At 40.9% G+C, this 15560-nt stretch overlaps 1 protein-coding gene across 3 annotated transcripts in view; it reads right to left on the bottom strand.

Moving 5' to 3' along the window:
• Positions 1-15560, bottom strand: part of LOC131079140 (uncharacterized) — a 182647-nt gene that overhangs the window by 87232 nt on the left and 79855 nt on the right. For all 3 annotated transcript variants that reach the window (XM_059213037.1, XM_059213036.1, XM_058017033.2), the window contains 2 exons: positions 6573-6617; positions 6327-6394 (listed from right to left, as the gene is read on the bottom strand). In XM_059213037.1, the coding sequence (XP_059069020.1) occupies positions 6327-6394; positions 6573-6617 (113 nt within the window). The remainder of the gene's footprint in view (positions 1-6326; positions 6395-6572; positions 6618-15560) is intronic.

The raw sequence follows: 15560 nt of genomic DNA, 5'->3' as shown, positions 1-15560 counted from the left end.
AAGAGCATGCACGAGTGGCAGCTTTGGAGGAGACAATGTTTGAGAGAGATAAGCAATTGGCAGAGAGGGAAAAATAGCTCAGAGGGCCACCCAACTAAGAGAACAAGATCAACAAATCACTGAGAGGGACAACAAGTTACTAAAGGAGCAGAAACTGGAGAAGACAAAGACCCATTTGATGGAGGCCGCTTACATGGTGAAGGCAGCCCAAGAGTGTGAGTTGGTGGCTAAACAGTGCCTTCAACAACTTCAGTAATAGTCCTCTCAGACATCCACACCTACATCCTTAGTACATCAAGGGACTTCTTCTCATTCTCTCCCCTCTCAGTAAATATTCTCTTTAATTTTGTTGTGTCCATTCCTAGTTTTGTTTGTGTCGTATGGAAGACAACTTTCTTTTTGGGAGGGCTGATGTAGTCAACAAAAGTACATTTTTATAGTAAGCTAAATAAATAATTCTTATGTTTTTTATTTGTGGTGATTAGTTCCTGGCTAATTGTGAGTTGGTAGTTGGTAGTTACCAACGGCTGGTAGCCTTAACCAACATCAATCTATATTTATATGTGCTTATTGTTTATAGTTGGGACCGCTCTCATGATATTGTACTTATTGCACATCTGAGAATTGGTAATAAAGATATATCTTCTGAATATGTTGCTAGTAAATGTAATGACCCCACTTTGAAATATAATTTAATAATAAATAATAATAATAAAATTAAAATACAAAAGAATAAAAATTAAAATTAAATTAAAATATAAAAAATATATAATTAAATATAAGTAAAATTATTAAAGTTAATGAATGGTCAAAAGGCATGAAATGATAAGTTGTGAATCCCCCATATATGAGGTATAAAAGAGAGAAGAGAACTCATTTGAAGGGGGGATAATGGGGAATCAGAAGTGCAGATCAGATTTAAATACGAAGTACAGATCTGATTGTGAATGGTTGTGTCCATTTCAAAGGGTAGAAATAATGAAGAGTTGCACTCTTTCAAAGGGTGCTAATGGTGAAAGGGTGTGTCTCTTGCCAAAGGGCATACATGATGAAGAGGCGTGACGTCTCCCTCACATTGAGAGATATAAAGGAAAGAAATCAAAAGCATCCAGTGACATCACCATCAATCAGATCAGATCAGAACTGTTATTAAGTTATAGGCAGTAACGTGCCTTCTTCTTGGTGGTATGCATGGGGATGTGAGTAATATGTATGCTTAATATATGAAGCCTGATAATGTTCTTAAGCAGAATTTAATAATAATATTAATATAGAATGCAATATGTATTACAGTCATACTTAATTTCATACACACTCTTAATACTTGAAAGACCAATATATTAAATGATCTAGTCCTTGATCTTTCGCTAATGCCTTCGTGAGGATAGGTTGGTTTGTGTAGGGAGAGGCAGATTGATTCCTCACAAGAAGGGTAAGTCCCTAGATGGGGTATTGTTGATGTGTTTTTTACACACATGCGAACACAGAAACTAATACCATAAGTTTCTTATCCTCTCTTGAACAAAATCTTTTGGATGCTAAAGATTTGCTTAAGGTTCATCCAAGAAAGACTCCAAGGTTCCGTATCTAGGATCTCTAAGTGTGGATAAGCTCTGTTGATATGATGTGATTATGCTGGAATCACAAGGGGACTTACATTCGAATGCTTGAATGCTTGAATGCTTGATTTGCTGGAACTTAGGTCCTATCTACTCAATTGAAAGATAAAAAATAGCAAAAGAGGTAGGGTTTGAGAGAGTCTATTCTAAGACCTAGAATGTAAGAAGATAAATGAATAGGTTGAATCCTACCAAGCTAGGTCTCACATCAACTTGAACAATTCGACACAAGCTCAGTACAGTCTTCTAAGGATGTTTCAAAGATGTTCGAACCATTACCGCCAAACATTGATCACCATTCAAGTTAATGCATAAACAATGAGTGTAGGATGATTCGAGGTTAAGCTCATGTTATTCCATTTGACCACACACGGCACGCTCACAATCAGTAAGAGGCTAGTGGTATGGACTACGCGGATTCCACATGAATACATTCAACAACAACTTCCATTCAATCTAATTTATTTATCATCTAACATGAAGATCCAACAAGAAACCATGCACATTGTAAAGAAACAACTCACTTCACCACAACTTCAATGAAAATAGAGTTCATTTACAACCTAGGCAACAATTTTTGCCTTCTCCTCCTACTTTACTCTAACTTCTATTCTAATTGCTATTTTATTCTTTCCTAACTATTAGCTATTCTCCAATTATTAACTACTAACCTTTACAAATGAAGAGCTTGAGCCTTTTATAGTGCTCTCAATACAATTCAATGGCTCAGATCAATTTGAGATCAATGGCCAAGATTTTACAATGAAAACCCTAATTAGGGTTTGTTACAACAAACTCAATTTGGTCAATTAGATAATTACAACACATTGGTATGACCAATAGATAGCAAGGGTAGGTGCCTCGGAGTTTGTGCCATTATTGGTGAGTCGGGCACATTGCATCTAGACATGCTGATGTGGAACCCTTCTGATTGGTGACTGGTGATTGGGATGCCATCTAAGATGCCACTTCAACTTGCACCTTTGTGGACTGGATAGATTCATCATCATGAAGAGATATCAAGAGATATCTCTTGATCCTCAACATTATCTAGCTTGCTCAAAGTAGTGGTGATGGGAATTATTGATATAGCTAAGTTCTTCTTCCATCCTTGCTTGCTTGCCTTGGAGTGATTGTATGATCTCTCCTTTGCCATCTTATAATCTCTCCATGTCAATATGATAGAATGAGAACCTTGAAGATATCTCGTTCTACTGCTTGCAGCTGCTGAATATTTGTTTTTAACCTAGTAGCACTTTAAGACTTCTTCATACATTCGAGGTGTTCTTGATGTTGATGAAACTTCTTGAAGGCCTCTTCCTTGTATCTTGATCTTGATGCTAAAACTCTCTCCTTGAGATCCTTGTTCCGATCCTCCTTCAACCTGGCCCATTTGATCTCTTTCCTTACCTCCTGCAAAATGAACAATTCCACATCAAACACACATGATATACAACTTGATCTAATCTTTGATTTTTTGATGATTTCTTTCTAAATCTAATCAAAGGACTGACAATAATCAGTGAATTCGCTGTGTGGAAGGCAAACTTAATGTCCTAGAGCAAATCTAGGTTGTCTTAAGGTGAATTCGTTGGCTGATAAGCTTGCTGGCTAAGCAAATTCGCTTCTCTTTGGTACTCAAATGATGAATCTAGCCTGCTCCAAAAGATTAGACCTACATCTCCAATGATGAAATTCGACCTTATGCTGATGGAATTCACTAATATTCTGCTGAAGTTCGCTAATTATGCTCCCATATTCGCATTTGAAGAGAAGAGAATGTTTGAGTTGATGGTTAGAATGAATGTTCTAACTTCTCCTTTATAGGCGCTTAGGGTAAAGCTCATGTCTTTTGAGTACAAGGGCGACTCACTTTAAAATAACAAACCATCTTTCCCATGTTGACCGACTTCACCTCTTGGATTTGAGGAATCTGTTTAATACATGATTTCAAAAAATTCGCTCTAGGTCTTTTGAAAAGGACATGACTTTGAGAATTTTGCTCTCTGTCCTTTGGAAGGACAAGACCTATAATGAAAATTCCCTCTTCGTCCTTAGGAAGGACAGGACCTATAATGAAAATCCGCTCTTCGTCCTTAGGAAGGACAGGACCTATAATGAAAATTCGCTCTTCATCCTTAGGAAGGACGGGACCTATAATGAAAATTCACTCTGTCCTTCGGAAGGATGGGACCTATAATGAAAATTTGCTCTTCGTCCTTAGGAAGGATGGGACCTATAATGAAAATTCGCTCTTCGTCCTTAGGAAGGACGGGACCTATAATGATAATTCGCTCTTCGTCCTTAGGAAGGACGGCACCTATAATGAAAAGTCGCTCTTTGTCCTTAGGAAGGACAGGACGTAAAATGGAATTTTTGCTCTTCATCCTCTCCAAGGACAGGCCCTAAAGACAAAATTCACTCTTGACCCTTGGCAAGGTATGGGAGCAAAAATGACAAATTCACTCTAAGACTTCTCTAAGGACAAGGTCAAGGTAGGAAGTTGTTTGACAAGTTAGTCTTTCCGTCAAGATTCATATGTGGAATATAACTTTTAAGTATAAGTGACATTTCTTATACTTTAAGTTATATTCCATATATATTGTCAGGATGTTTGAGAGTGGTTTCGGACCTCCAGGAGTTATAATGCAAAATCTAGTTGTTGGAAGATCCTTCAAATTTCCAGACTTAGTCAAATTTCAGGGCATTTCAGGATCAAGATGATATTCCAAACTTCTAAAGCGAGTTTTCTCTGACCTTGATGTAAAGGACAGGACCTAGGAGGACACCATGCATTCAACCAAGGTTGATTTAGCAACTTGAAGCCTGACCAGATAGTACAAAAAACCCTAGGAATGATCTAAATAACCCCTAATCACCCAACTGACTTGATTTCCACTCCACCTTCAAGAGATCCACCCGACTTGATGACCTTTGAGAAACTCAAACTCTTCAATGCAAAGGCTAAGACACTAAAACGAACAACAACAAAACTAAAAGAGCTAACCCTAGAAAGCAAAAAGTGGGGGTCCCCATTTGCAATGGGGCAATGTGTGAATACCTCACAACAGGTATGGACAGGTGTTCTTGAAACCTTGAGGGAGAATTCCCAAGATGGGGTATGGACCTGTGTTCCTGAAACCTTGAGGGAGCCTGCATGTAGATTGGTTTCCAAGTGCCCTAGCACAGAAATTCCCCATCCTCCATTAGAGTTAGGGAAGTAACAAAGATAAAACTTAAATATAACTAATTACTGATTGCATTATGAAGAATTCGTTCTCTAATCTCAAACGCTTAATTTAAGACATAATAATATTTAATGATATATGTTAATTATTGGTAGACTGGCAGCCTCCTAGTAGGGGACATTACAGTAAATTATATTCCTATGTTCTGTAAATCTATATTTTTGTTTACTCTGTAATCTTGTAAATTAGAATGAGCAAGTAAACAATAATTCTCACATCTACTTGCTGCTGAAATTGCCATTCACTGAGTATTCAAAATTGTCATTTCAGAATTTGTCATTCATTCAATAGTATTTTGTACACATATTTTGCTTCAAAAGTATTGTTGAACTGTTCTGCCTTATGTGTTGTGTTTTTTATGAGCTGTAACTTAACAATTATTGAATGCTATATTTCAAAGGTGTAAGGTCGATCTCTTGTAGCTCTAAATGAAAATAGTGTTTAGCCTATAATATTTGTTGTATGTGTTTAAGCCTATTCAATCCTTGTGTACTTGCATTGTTCAATCTTTTCTTTTAGAAAAATAGTGCAAGTGCATAGTCAAAACAATTATTTTTAGTCAAAAAAGTACAATAATCATTTGTCTTGAGTTCAAGAGCATTTTAACAAGTTGCTCTAGGTGAATCTAAAGATATATCCTTTTAATTTTATTCAATATGAATGTGAACCACCCCCAAAGAAACACTATAAAGATTGTAAATATCAAGTACATATTGTTCATCATTAATTTATTTTTTGTTTTATAGGGAGTCTCCTTCTAATTCAAAGATTGGTTCTAATGCACATTTATTTTGTTTTATGTCATACTAAAAGATGCAAATTAAAATGATAACACTATTATGTATTCTAAATCCTTGATTCATTCATCTTCTTTGTGGCATTTCAACCACCTTCCTTACTAACCCATCTCTCTCTACTTTTCTATCAAAGAGTGGTTCTAATGCACATTTATTTTGTTTTGTCATACTAAAAGATGCAAATTAAAATGATAACACTATTATGTATTCTACATCCTTGTTTCATTCCTCTTCTTTGTGTCATTTCAACCACCTTCCTTACTAACCCATCTCTCTCCGCTTTTCTATCAATTTTTTATCTTTTATGGTATCAATGCTTTTATTTTGTTTTTGTTTTTATTGTACGATTTGTCTTATTACTATCTTTACTATTTTTTTTTTATAGTTATTATTATTAATTTAATCCCATTCATAACATACATATATTTATCTACAACCTTGATCTTCTATTTCACTTATTCTTTCCCTCCCCTTCCTTATTTTCGGCCTTTTGGCTTCAATGGTTCTCTTTATTAATCAAAATCTTCTATCCACTCATCATTTTCCTACATCATGATGATGAATCACAAAGTGTGATCCAAAACATTGATCCTAGCAAACCTTACTCAAGTTTTTCCTAGAAACATCTTACTCATACATAGAAATTGTTTCTATTTGCTTACCTGCACATACCGCAAATCACCTATTCCCGCAACTTCATCATATGGCTGGATATTTAATTTCTTAATGGCTGCATTAGATTTGAACATGAAAATTCAATTTATTCAGATTATTGATGTTAAATTCAGCCATATGATAAACTTACGTGCTATTCAGCCATTGGATTAAGATCACTTCTCAGATAGTAATTGTTTGTGATTATTTAATAATTTCTAGTAGCAAACTGCTAGTTTAAAATATAAACTTGCCTTCTTTTAGAATCCCAATGGCAGAATTGATTTGTGGGTGATGAGCTGCATGCAATACAAAAACCAAACTAGGTTAGCATTGGTAATCAGTAACTTCAACTAAAATAGAAATTAAAAAAAATAGCAATGAAAAAAAAAATCTTTTCAGAAGTTTTTTTATGCTAAACGAAGTTTTCCCCAGTCCCACAATGCTCTTGATATGTTCCTTTAAAAATGTCTGCAGTGGTGGAACAAGTTAACTGCACGATATGATTCATACTTAAAATACAAATGATAAAATGAAATTATATTAATGCCTGCAACCAACCAAAATGAGCCAATGGACTGAAAGTAGTAAAGTACAGCAAATGGAAGAGATCCCTAAAGCACCATTCACAACAGAAAAGAAGCAGAGTTAAATAAAAAATTAAAGTAGGCTTCCATGGAAATGTAAATCCAGCAATCCTAAGAAAATACAAAAAATACACTGGTGAACCAGCAAGTTTGAGTTTACCATTAAGTTTGGTTAAGAGCAAAAAATCCAGGAGTACCAAATTTTAACAATCCCCTTGTAAGCTTATACAACAGAGGCCTCATCAACTCAATTGGTTTCTCAGTTGATGGCAGCCTAAAGTCAATCTTCGCCTTCCTCAACAGTACTAAAGATACACAAGTGATATCTCTAGTCATCATCAAAAACTGAAGTACAGGTCTCTAGTAAAAAATAGGTCCAGTAAACGTATTCCTAACTGTATAACCTTCAATAGAAAGTTTGCTAAGTCATCAGGGGAATGGCACAGGCCCATAAGATCCACTGACATTATCCTCAAAGGTAACTAGCTACTTTACATCCTTCTAATTAATTGTCCAAAATCTTCTAGAAGAAGTTATAAAACTGGTAATATATCACATCCCAAAATTTAAGACTATTTAATAATTGTATTTAGATGTGCTTGAGATATGAGAATTAACAAGAAGGATAATTAATTACAATTAATAAAGATATTACTAATGTTAATGAGCAAGAAGGATAATTAATTACAATTAATATAGATATTGCTAATGTTCTCATTAACATTATTTCAGTATTTATAGAGATGGCATAATGGGCAGAACAATTTAAACAGGTCAGGTCAATAGGAATCAATTGACAGTGTAAGAGACCACCCCTATTTGCTACAAACAAAATTTGCACTTTTCTTTTTCACTTTCCAATGGTTTCGTATCCAAGCAGAATGTCATACAGTTGGTAAGTTTATATTCAAGTTCTTTACACCTTTCTAACTATGCCTTTTGACAAACAGTTTACTTGATTCCCAATCACCTAGTTTGATTTACAAGAGTGATATTGTCTTGTTGCAAGATTGAGTCTCATGACATTGCAAACATTGATATATATGTTGTAATTTCCAAATAACATTCATGAAGAGGATCAATATAACAGAATAGAACTGAGACAAAGTAAAATTCAACTAATGTGCTGCTGTTAGGACAGATTACAGTGATTGTATAGGCATTTTTCTGTGTAACAGAATTCTACAACAACAAGCATATAAATTCTGACCTTTCAATACATATTTACAGTTTGAAAATTCATATAGCAGCGCTCAGAAATGGACAGCAGTGATAGGCTTCATTAACTGACACTTTCAGAACAGCATCACATTGTCTTCTTTGAAGGAGAACATTCCATTTGACACAATATACCACTTGAAGTGCCCAGCGATTCAATTCTGGACTGTGATAAAGATGTTGCAGCTTCCTCACCTTTCACATCAATGCATAAAGGAGGTCACGAAGGCTCGTGGTAATAAATGACAGTTCAAGCTACAAGAGATAATCCCACACTTCCCAGATACTCAGAAAACAGTCCAAACGACCCTGCAAATCAAGCGACCACTTCCGTATAAGGGTCATGTTGTGACCATTTCACACATCACCCCATTGCGAATGGGGACCACCCTTTTTTGCTGATAATTTTAGGTCTCAGGCAGTTTGGTAGTAGTCTAATCTCTCTTTAGGTTGAGATGAGTCATAGCAGCTCTCAAGAGATCGAATGATGAATTGAGATCAAAATTAATCATCGGATGATGTCTCAGATCAGGTCAAGATGTTAAGGTCAAGATGTTAAGCAAGTGAATTCAAGGCCAGAACTTGGAAGCCAAGAGCAAGCAAGGAAGTAGGAGCAATTATCAAGTGATGAAGCATCAAACATACCTAATCCTTGACTTGGATTGATTGAACGAGGACAATGCCTTAGCAAGAGCAGAAGTATAGGCTAGGTCCAATAAAACTGACCGAAGTGAGGAATGTTCTTCATGCCTCCAAATCCACGGCATGTTCCTCACTGCCTCAAATCAGAGACCTAGCTAGGTGACTTGAAATTGTTTGATAATTTGAATATGGTTGCTTTGGTGAATCAAGAAAGAATGTTGTTTGAAAATGATTAAGCAAAAGAGCTTCCAATGTTGAAGGTGAGAGCAATGAAAATTGTAATGTTCCTTATGCCCTCAAAAGTCCGGCACATCCTTGGCAATGTTCCTTGCACCCTCCTTCCCACAGCACATTCCTTAGCAATGTTCCCCGTCACCTTCTTCCCATGGCACATTCCTCAGCAATGTTCCTCATTACCTCCTTCCCACGGCACATCACATGCCTTACACCTCAAAAACCCTGATCCATCCTAAGGAAGGTGTCATGACCCCTTCCATTTTATGGCACCTTCCTTGCATCCCCTAATCCACGGCACATCCTTTATCACCTCAAAACCCCGGCACCTTCCTCACCCCTTCCATCTCACGACACATGCCTCACCACCCAAAATCTGTGGCACATGCCTAGCATTTTAAATCCACGACATGACATGAAGGCAAGGTTTGGCACTAAAGAAGATAAGGAAGGCTGACCTTTGAGTTAGGCATTTCAAATTAAATACAAACATGGGAATTTAAATTCAAAAAATAAAATAAAAACATTGCAAATAACAAGTCGGCTTCTCACTTGGGAATTCGAACTTTGCAAATCATTAAATAGAAATGAAAAGGCACAAGATAAATCGGCCTTATGGGAAAACAAAAAACCAAGAGACATATCTCCTAAGATTAGCGCCTATATAGGATGGTTGATCATTTCATTTGATCAACAATCCAAAATCAAGCGATTTACCTCTTTCATTAAGCAGCAATCTTCTCCATTGAAGGACAAGTTTACTTTCAGGAGCAGCAAATTCCATCCTAGGCAATGTGAATTTGATTTGCAGCCAGCAGACATAAAGCCTGAGATCAACAAATTTCTTCCACAAGGCAGCAGGCTTCAGCATTCAAGCAAGTGATCTTAAAGGAACATCAATAAACCTCTTTAAATCAGCAATTTTTACGGATGCTACCACAGTTTCCAATCAATATGTTGTTCGTTGGGAATTGGAGAAGGTCAAACAAGCAGATATCGAACAATTAATTCCTATTTCTCGTCATCGTGGAAATATTAGGGCAAATTTTGCAACATTGAGAGGCAGATTTTAAACATCAGAATTATAGACAACCATTGACAGGTCTGATTTTGACATTTTGATCATTTTACATATCAGAACCAGGTCTGATTTTGTGATGTTACAGTCACAAACCAGGGTTTGAAAGGGTTTTTAATTATAAAGTTCTTTTCAACATCTGCTTTCAAAACCCTTAATTTGTTGATTTGTGTATTTTAACGGAAATTTATTACAATCTTGTAATCATCTTTGAGACAAAATCTGATTTTTGAGAGTCTAGGGTTTTGTAGCAGCACCTAGGGTTTAAGCAATTTATTGAATTTTGAGTTTTTAAGATGGAATTGTTATGATAGTGGGTGAATTTCAATCTAGTATGTATCAATTACCTTTCATAAACCTAACTTAGACAACGCTCACAAGTAGAACATGGCAGCCCCGAAGGCGGGAGGTATCACAATGTAGGCTCTCATCAAAGAGGACTCAAGAGGGATGTTACCTGAATCAAAGATCACATCATTGTGGGTGAATGTTGGAGACACCAACTTGGGCAGGATTGACATGAAGAAATTTCAAGGTCCTCTATACACAAGCAACCCTACTGGAGTCTCAAAGAAGATGATCGAGAGCGGAATCATGCAAGCAATTGGTTTTCCTCCAACCATCTAGTGCAATGAACTAATGGTTGAATGTGCTAGACACTATGATGCTAACACGAGGCAAATAATGGCACTGAACAGCAAAGTCCTACCATTCTTATTAGAAGCCGCCATCAGTGAGGCATTCAACATACCGGAGCCTAAGGATATGATATACAAGAACAAGGAGGGAGCATTGTCAATCTATGAGGAAGATCCTGACAAACGCTTAGGCATCATCAATAAGTATTGGCTATTAAAGGCTAGGCCCGCCCTCTGCAAAGTACCAAACAAGCTTCATCAAATTGACTTCGAGGAAGAGTTTAGTGATTTGATCACCTTGCTTAACAGGATCATGGGAAGTCCTCATGCTTCCTTGTTAAACAATTGGATGTTTTACTTCATGGAAGAGGTGACAATAGGTAGAGAGAAGATCAATTGGCCAAAGATCATAAGTAAAAACACCGATCTACAGCTAAGAAGACTAGAGCACACCAAGCAGTTTTATATGAGTTCCTATATCATCTACTCACTAGCAAGGGCTTAAGTGTATACAGGATTGATGTATAGAGACCTAGTTGTAAACGGAAAAGGAGAAATAAGAGTATGTGAGAACTACACACAACTACACTTCCATAACAAGGCACATTTCCAGAGAGTAAATGATACTTTCTCCATGCAAATAACAAGAAAGTTGCAAGGCAGCATCCAACAAAGGTTATCCCCACAAGCACAAGAATTGGTGAAGAAATATGGTACTTAGTTCATTCAATTTCCCAAGTTCACTTACATACGAGTTCAAGGATGCTTGTACCCACCATACAAGCTTCCACGCTATCCTACCAACAAGTTGGTGTTATTGGAGCTCGTGAGATAGTTAGTCACATACGACAAGATTCAAAAGAATAAGCATAAGACTGGGATTTCCTTCCCTATTTCAGTTGGACAGTCATTGGAAATATGTTCATCCCTACAATTAGCTAAGAAGTCAAATGAAGAGATTAAATTCCATCCCCTTACCGAGTATCCTTCATGAACTAACTTCGATCCATATGACAACAAGTGGAGGATACATGGCAGTAGGCACAAGCACAAGTCGCAAATAGAGGACTATTGGATGAACGCCAAAGATGACTTTGAGATTAGAAGAAGGATGTTCTTCAGGTTGCCTATAGAATATCATTAGGATATGTAGAGTGTTCCTAATCTCATATCAAGCACGGGATGATGGTGTTTACCTCACTGGGTAAATAGGAAGAATACAGAAATCGAACAGCAATGTACAATGCAAATATAAAAGAAGTACCAGAATAAGCTTTCCATTAATGTCAAAGGATGTTCATATTATATCCGTCGTCAACATTACATGTGTCACGACTAACATTACCCGTCTCAACACCCGGAGGTGGTACAATATATGACTGCCGAAGGGGTGCGACACAACCATCGCGACTCCAACTACCTACCCGTCAGCTAACTAACTATTAATAATTAACATTACTAACTATACACTTTTTCCCGATAACATCATCCCCCCCAAAAAAGAAGTCGTCTCCGACGACTAACAACAAAATGGAGACAATGTAATATAGATATACAACCAAGATAAAGTCAAGGAGGGGGCTGAGGAAGCGTCCCTGAAGTCGAAGGGTGAGATGCGGGTGTCTGGGCCGCCAGGCGGGCGCGGAGCTCATAGACCTGCTGGGTGCGTGCTGCCACATCCCGCTCTGCCACCAACACCTTCTCTAAGGCCGTCTTCACCATAAGCGCAGCCTCCAGTAGCTCCTTCTCCTTGGTATCGGCGGACTCTGTCATGCGAACCAACTGGGCCTGAACAACATCTAACTCCTGCTGGACAAGACTCCGCGCACTCTGCTCCTCCGAAAGACGGGTGTCCACCGCAACCTTCTCTGCGCGGGCTGTCTCAAGCTGTGCGACCAACTCTGATCTCTCGGCTGCCCACGAGGCTTGTTGTCTGGCCATGTCCTGCTCTAACTCCACTCGAGCAGCCTCGCGAACCGCAGACTCATGTTGTGTCTGGCGTAAGGCATAGTAGGCCTCCCTGTAAACCTGCTCAATCTCCCGGACGAGAGTTGTCACCCTACTCTCCACGACGGGCGGAGGCACACGCCAAGCCTCCCACATCGCATCCGTCTGGGTAACTGGCCACCCTCGTGCCTCAAAACACGAAGTGAAAACTGCGGGACAGCCGTGTCGCATAAACTGGATGACCTGCTCTAATTCCTCCTCAACCTGCTGTAGAGCGCGTGTCTGAGCCGCGGCCACCACTCGGCGACCCCTCGTCACCATATCTGCCAGATAAACCTCAATATCCTCTCCATCTAGCCCCGATGTAGGGACAGGAAGCCCACGTGGTAACTCAAAAGTCTCCTCAACCACACCTGCTCCATCCTGCTGGCACAATGGTGTCTCCCCCGCCCCCTCAAGTGTAGCAGTCGCCTGCGCTGGGCCGGTAGGAACACCCTCTCCAGGGACCTGTCCCTCTGCTGGTGCCTGCGTCTCCACCGAGGAATCCTCCAGATCCACCACCTCAGTGGGAGGCTCTAGCCGAGGTGAGAGTACAGTTGCTCCTACGGGTGGCATCACTGTCATCTGGAATCTCCGGGTCAGCCAACTCCCCATAGCCGCCACCGATGGAGCTGCACTCAACACCTCTGATCCTCTCTCCCCCTCGGAAACATGTCCTGCGATGGGCTCCTCCAACAGGGAGGCAGCAACCGTTACCACTGCGTCGGATCCCACGACGTCCAGTCGCACCTGAGGCTCCGTCTCAACCATCTCCTCTGCCACGCCTCCCTGCGGTGGACCACACAGCTCTGCCGTGCTGTCAGTACATGCCTCTGCAGGGGTCGGTCCTACGGCTGGTATGGCAGAAGGTGCTGCGGCCGGCTGCATGGGCCCGAGTGTAACGAGCGTGCGCCTCTGCCCAAATGCCGGAATAGAAGTACTGCCTGCCGACGACCCCACAAGTGTGCCAAGTGGGAGTGTGGGTGGTGCAAACAACACTCGCTCTCCGGCGGGCTCCATCCTCCCCTCGTCTGTGGCCCGACTGCTACTGTCATCCTCATCCTCCGAATCCTCGGAATCCTCTGCACTGCTGGAAGTTTCTCGCCCACTATCCGGTTCTGCTGCAGTGGTCTCCAATACCCGTTTCTGCTTCGCGGAAGAGTGTCCAATATCCAGGTGTCGCCAATGCATGATAGGAGGCTCACCATCCGCCAAGGGTCCCTGTGGCCGTACCTCCAACTCAGCCTCTGGCACTGCTTCCCGCGTAGCCTCCAAGAACAGTCCAATGGCATAGTGGGGCATGTAAGAGGTGCGCTGCTCCATCATCAAGAATGCGCACATCCGCTCTGATAACAAGGTAGCCCAATCATAGACGACTTCGTTCATCAACCTGTTCATCAATACTATCTGTGGTAGAGCGATGTCTGATGCCCTACCCGACCCTGTCAACCTGCTTTTGATGACGTCCATAATGCATCGCCAATGACCCTCTGCGACAAAGGACCTACGCATCCCACGACCCTTCGTGGCGTCTACGATGCTCGCCAACTCTGCTGGGGTCAAGTCTCGGGACACTCGCCTAATCCAATGTTCCTTTTCTTCCCGTGTCATCTTTTTCGGCTTCAAGTCCACTTTCTTGCCATGTGTGCCTGGGATGCCAAATACTCTGGTGAAATCTGCAGGTTTGAAGGATATGGTGATATCCTTCCCAAGATACTCAAATGTGCTCGTCTGTGAGTGGCTATCAAAGGTATCAACCATATATCGCAATGCTCCCTCGTACTCGCGAATGACGAACACAGGCATCCGTATAGCCCATTCTACCCCTGCTCGGCGAAGACTTGTCTTCACCAAATTATCATCCGGCGTGTCTTGCCACCATTTCCGACATTCCACCCCATTCAATCCCTCAAAGGTGATATTCTGTGAAGTGGAGGTGTTCTTCCCTCGTGCAGTGGACTGCTGTGGTGTCTTTTTCTTCTGCCTGGCTTCCATTGTGCCACCTGCTATTCGAACACCTGAAGGAAGAATACGTGCATCCGGCTTCCTATGGCTACTATCCTGCAATTGTTTTTTCCAGTTTCTTTTTCCCGCAGACTCCATTGACCTGCCAACCGCTTCTTGATTTGCCCTTGTCGGATGGAAGGCACCTAACTACCTCCTGGCAGGTAGGCCGTACGGCTGTAATCCTCAACTACCTCCGGCTAATAAAATGCTCAAAACAAATCCTAGTCCACCTCCCGCACTACACCGCACGGTAATTTTGAAAAATCCTTGCCGCTGCCGTGGCCTCTCGGGTCTTCTTGCCTCCATCCGCCACTTGCTGTGGTGTTGGTGGAGGCCCGGGCGTCCTCGTGTTTGTGCGCGCGTGTGGTGTTGCAGGCCCGTTTTGGGCGTTTCTTCTACCTTCGCCGCCGCCGAGTTCGGTTCAAGCCCTTTGGGCTTCCTTCCTCCCGCCCCGTGGCTCTCGCTGCTAGCCCTTTGGGCTCCTTCGTGCGCCGCCTTGCTGGTTCCTTGCTAGCCCTTGGCACTTTCGTGCCCCCGAAGACCCTGCCGGCCGTCTTCTCTCCTTCGCGTGGCGCTGTTAGCTTCGGACAGGCTTCGGCCTTTGTTTGGACGCAGCCACCTACGGGTTTTCTCCCTTCGGCTGGTGACTATTTTCCCTTCGGTAGGCGCTTTGGTGTGTTTGCCTTGTCTTGTGCGGCGTTGCAAACGACAACTTTTATTTCCCTTCGGTAGGCATTGTTCCTTGCGTTCGGTTTTACCTCCTTCGGTGGCTTCGTGCGGTCTTGTTTGTTCCCTTACGCTCCGTTTTATCTTCCTTCGGCGGGGTTGCGGCTTTATACCCACGCAATGGCG

The sequence above is a fragment of the Cryptomeria japonica genome, chromosome 10, assembly GCF_030272615.1.
Source record: "Cryptomeria japonica chromosome 10, Sugi_1.0, whole genome shotgun sequence".
Taxonomy (NCBI): domain Eukaryota; kingdom Viridiplantae; phylum Streptophyta; class Pinopsida; order Cupressales; family Cupressaceae; genus Cryptomeria; species Cryptomeria japonica.
The sequence above is the reverse complement of the archived record's forward strand: the minus strand, read 5'-3'. Positions and strand labels throughout refer to the sequence as shown.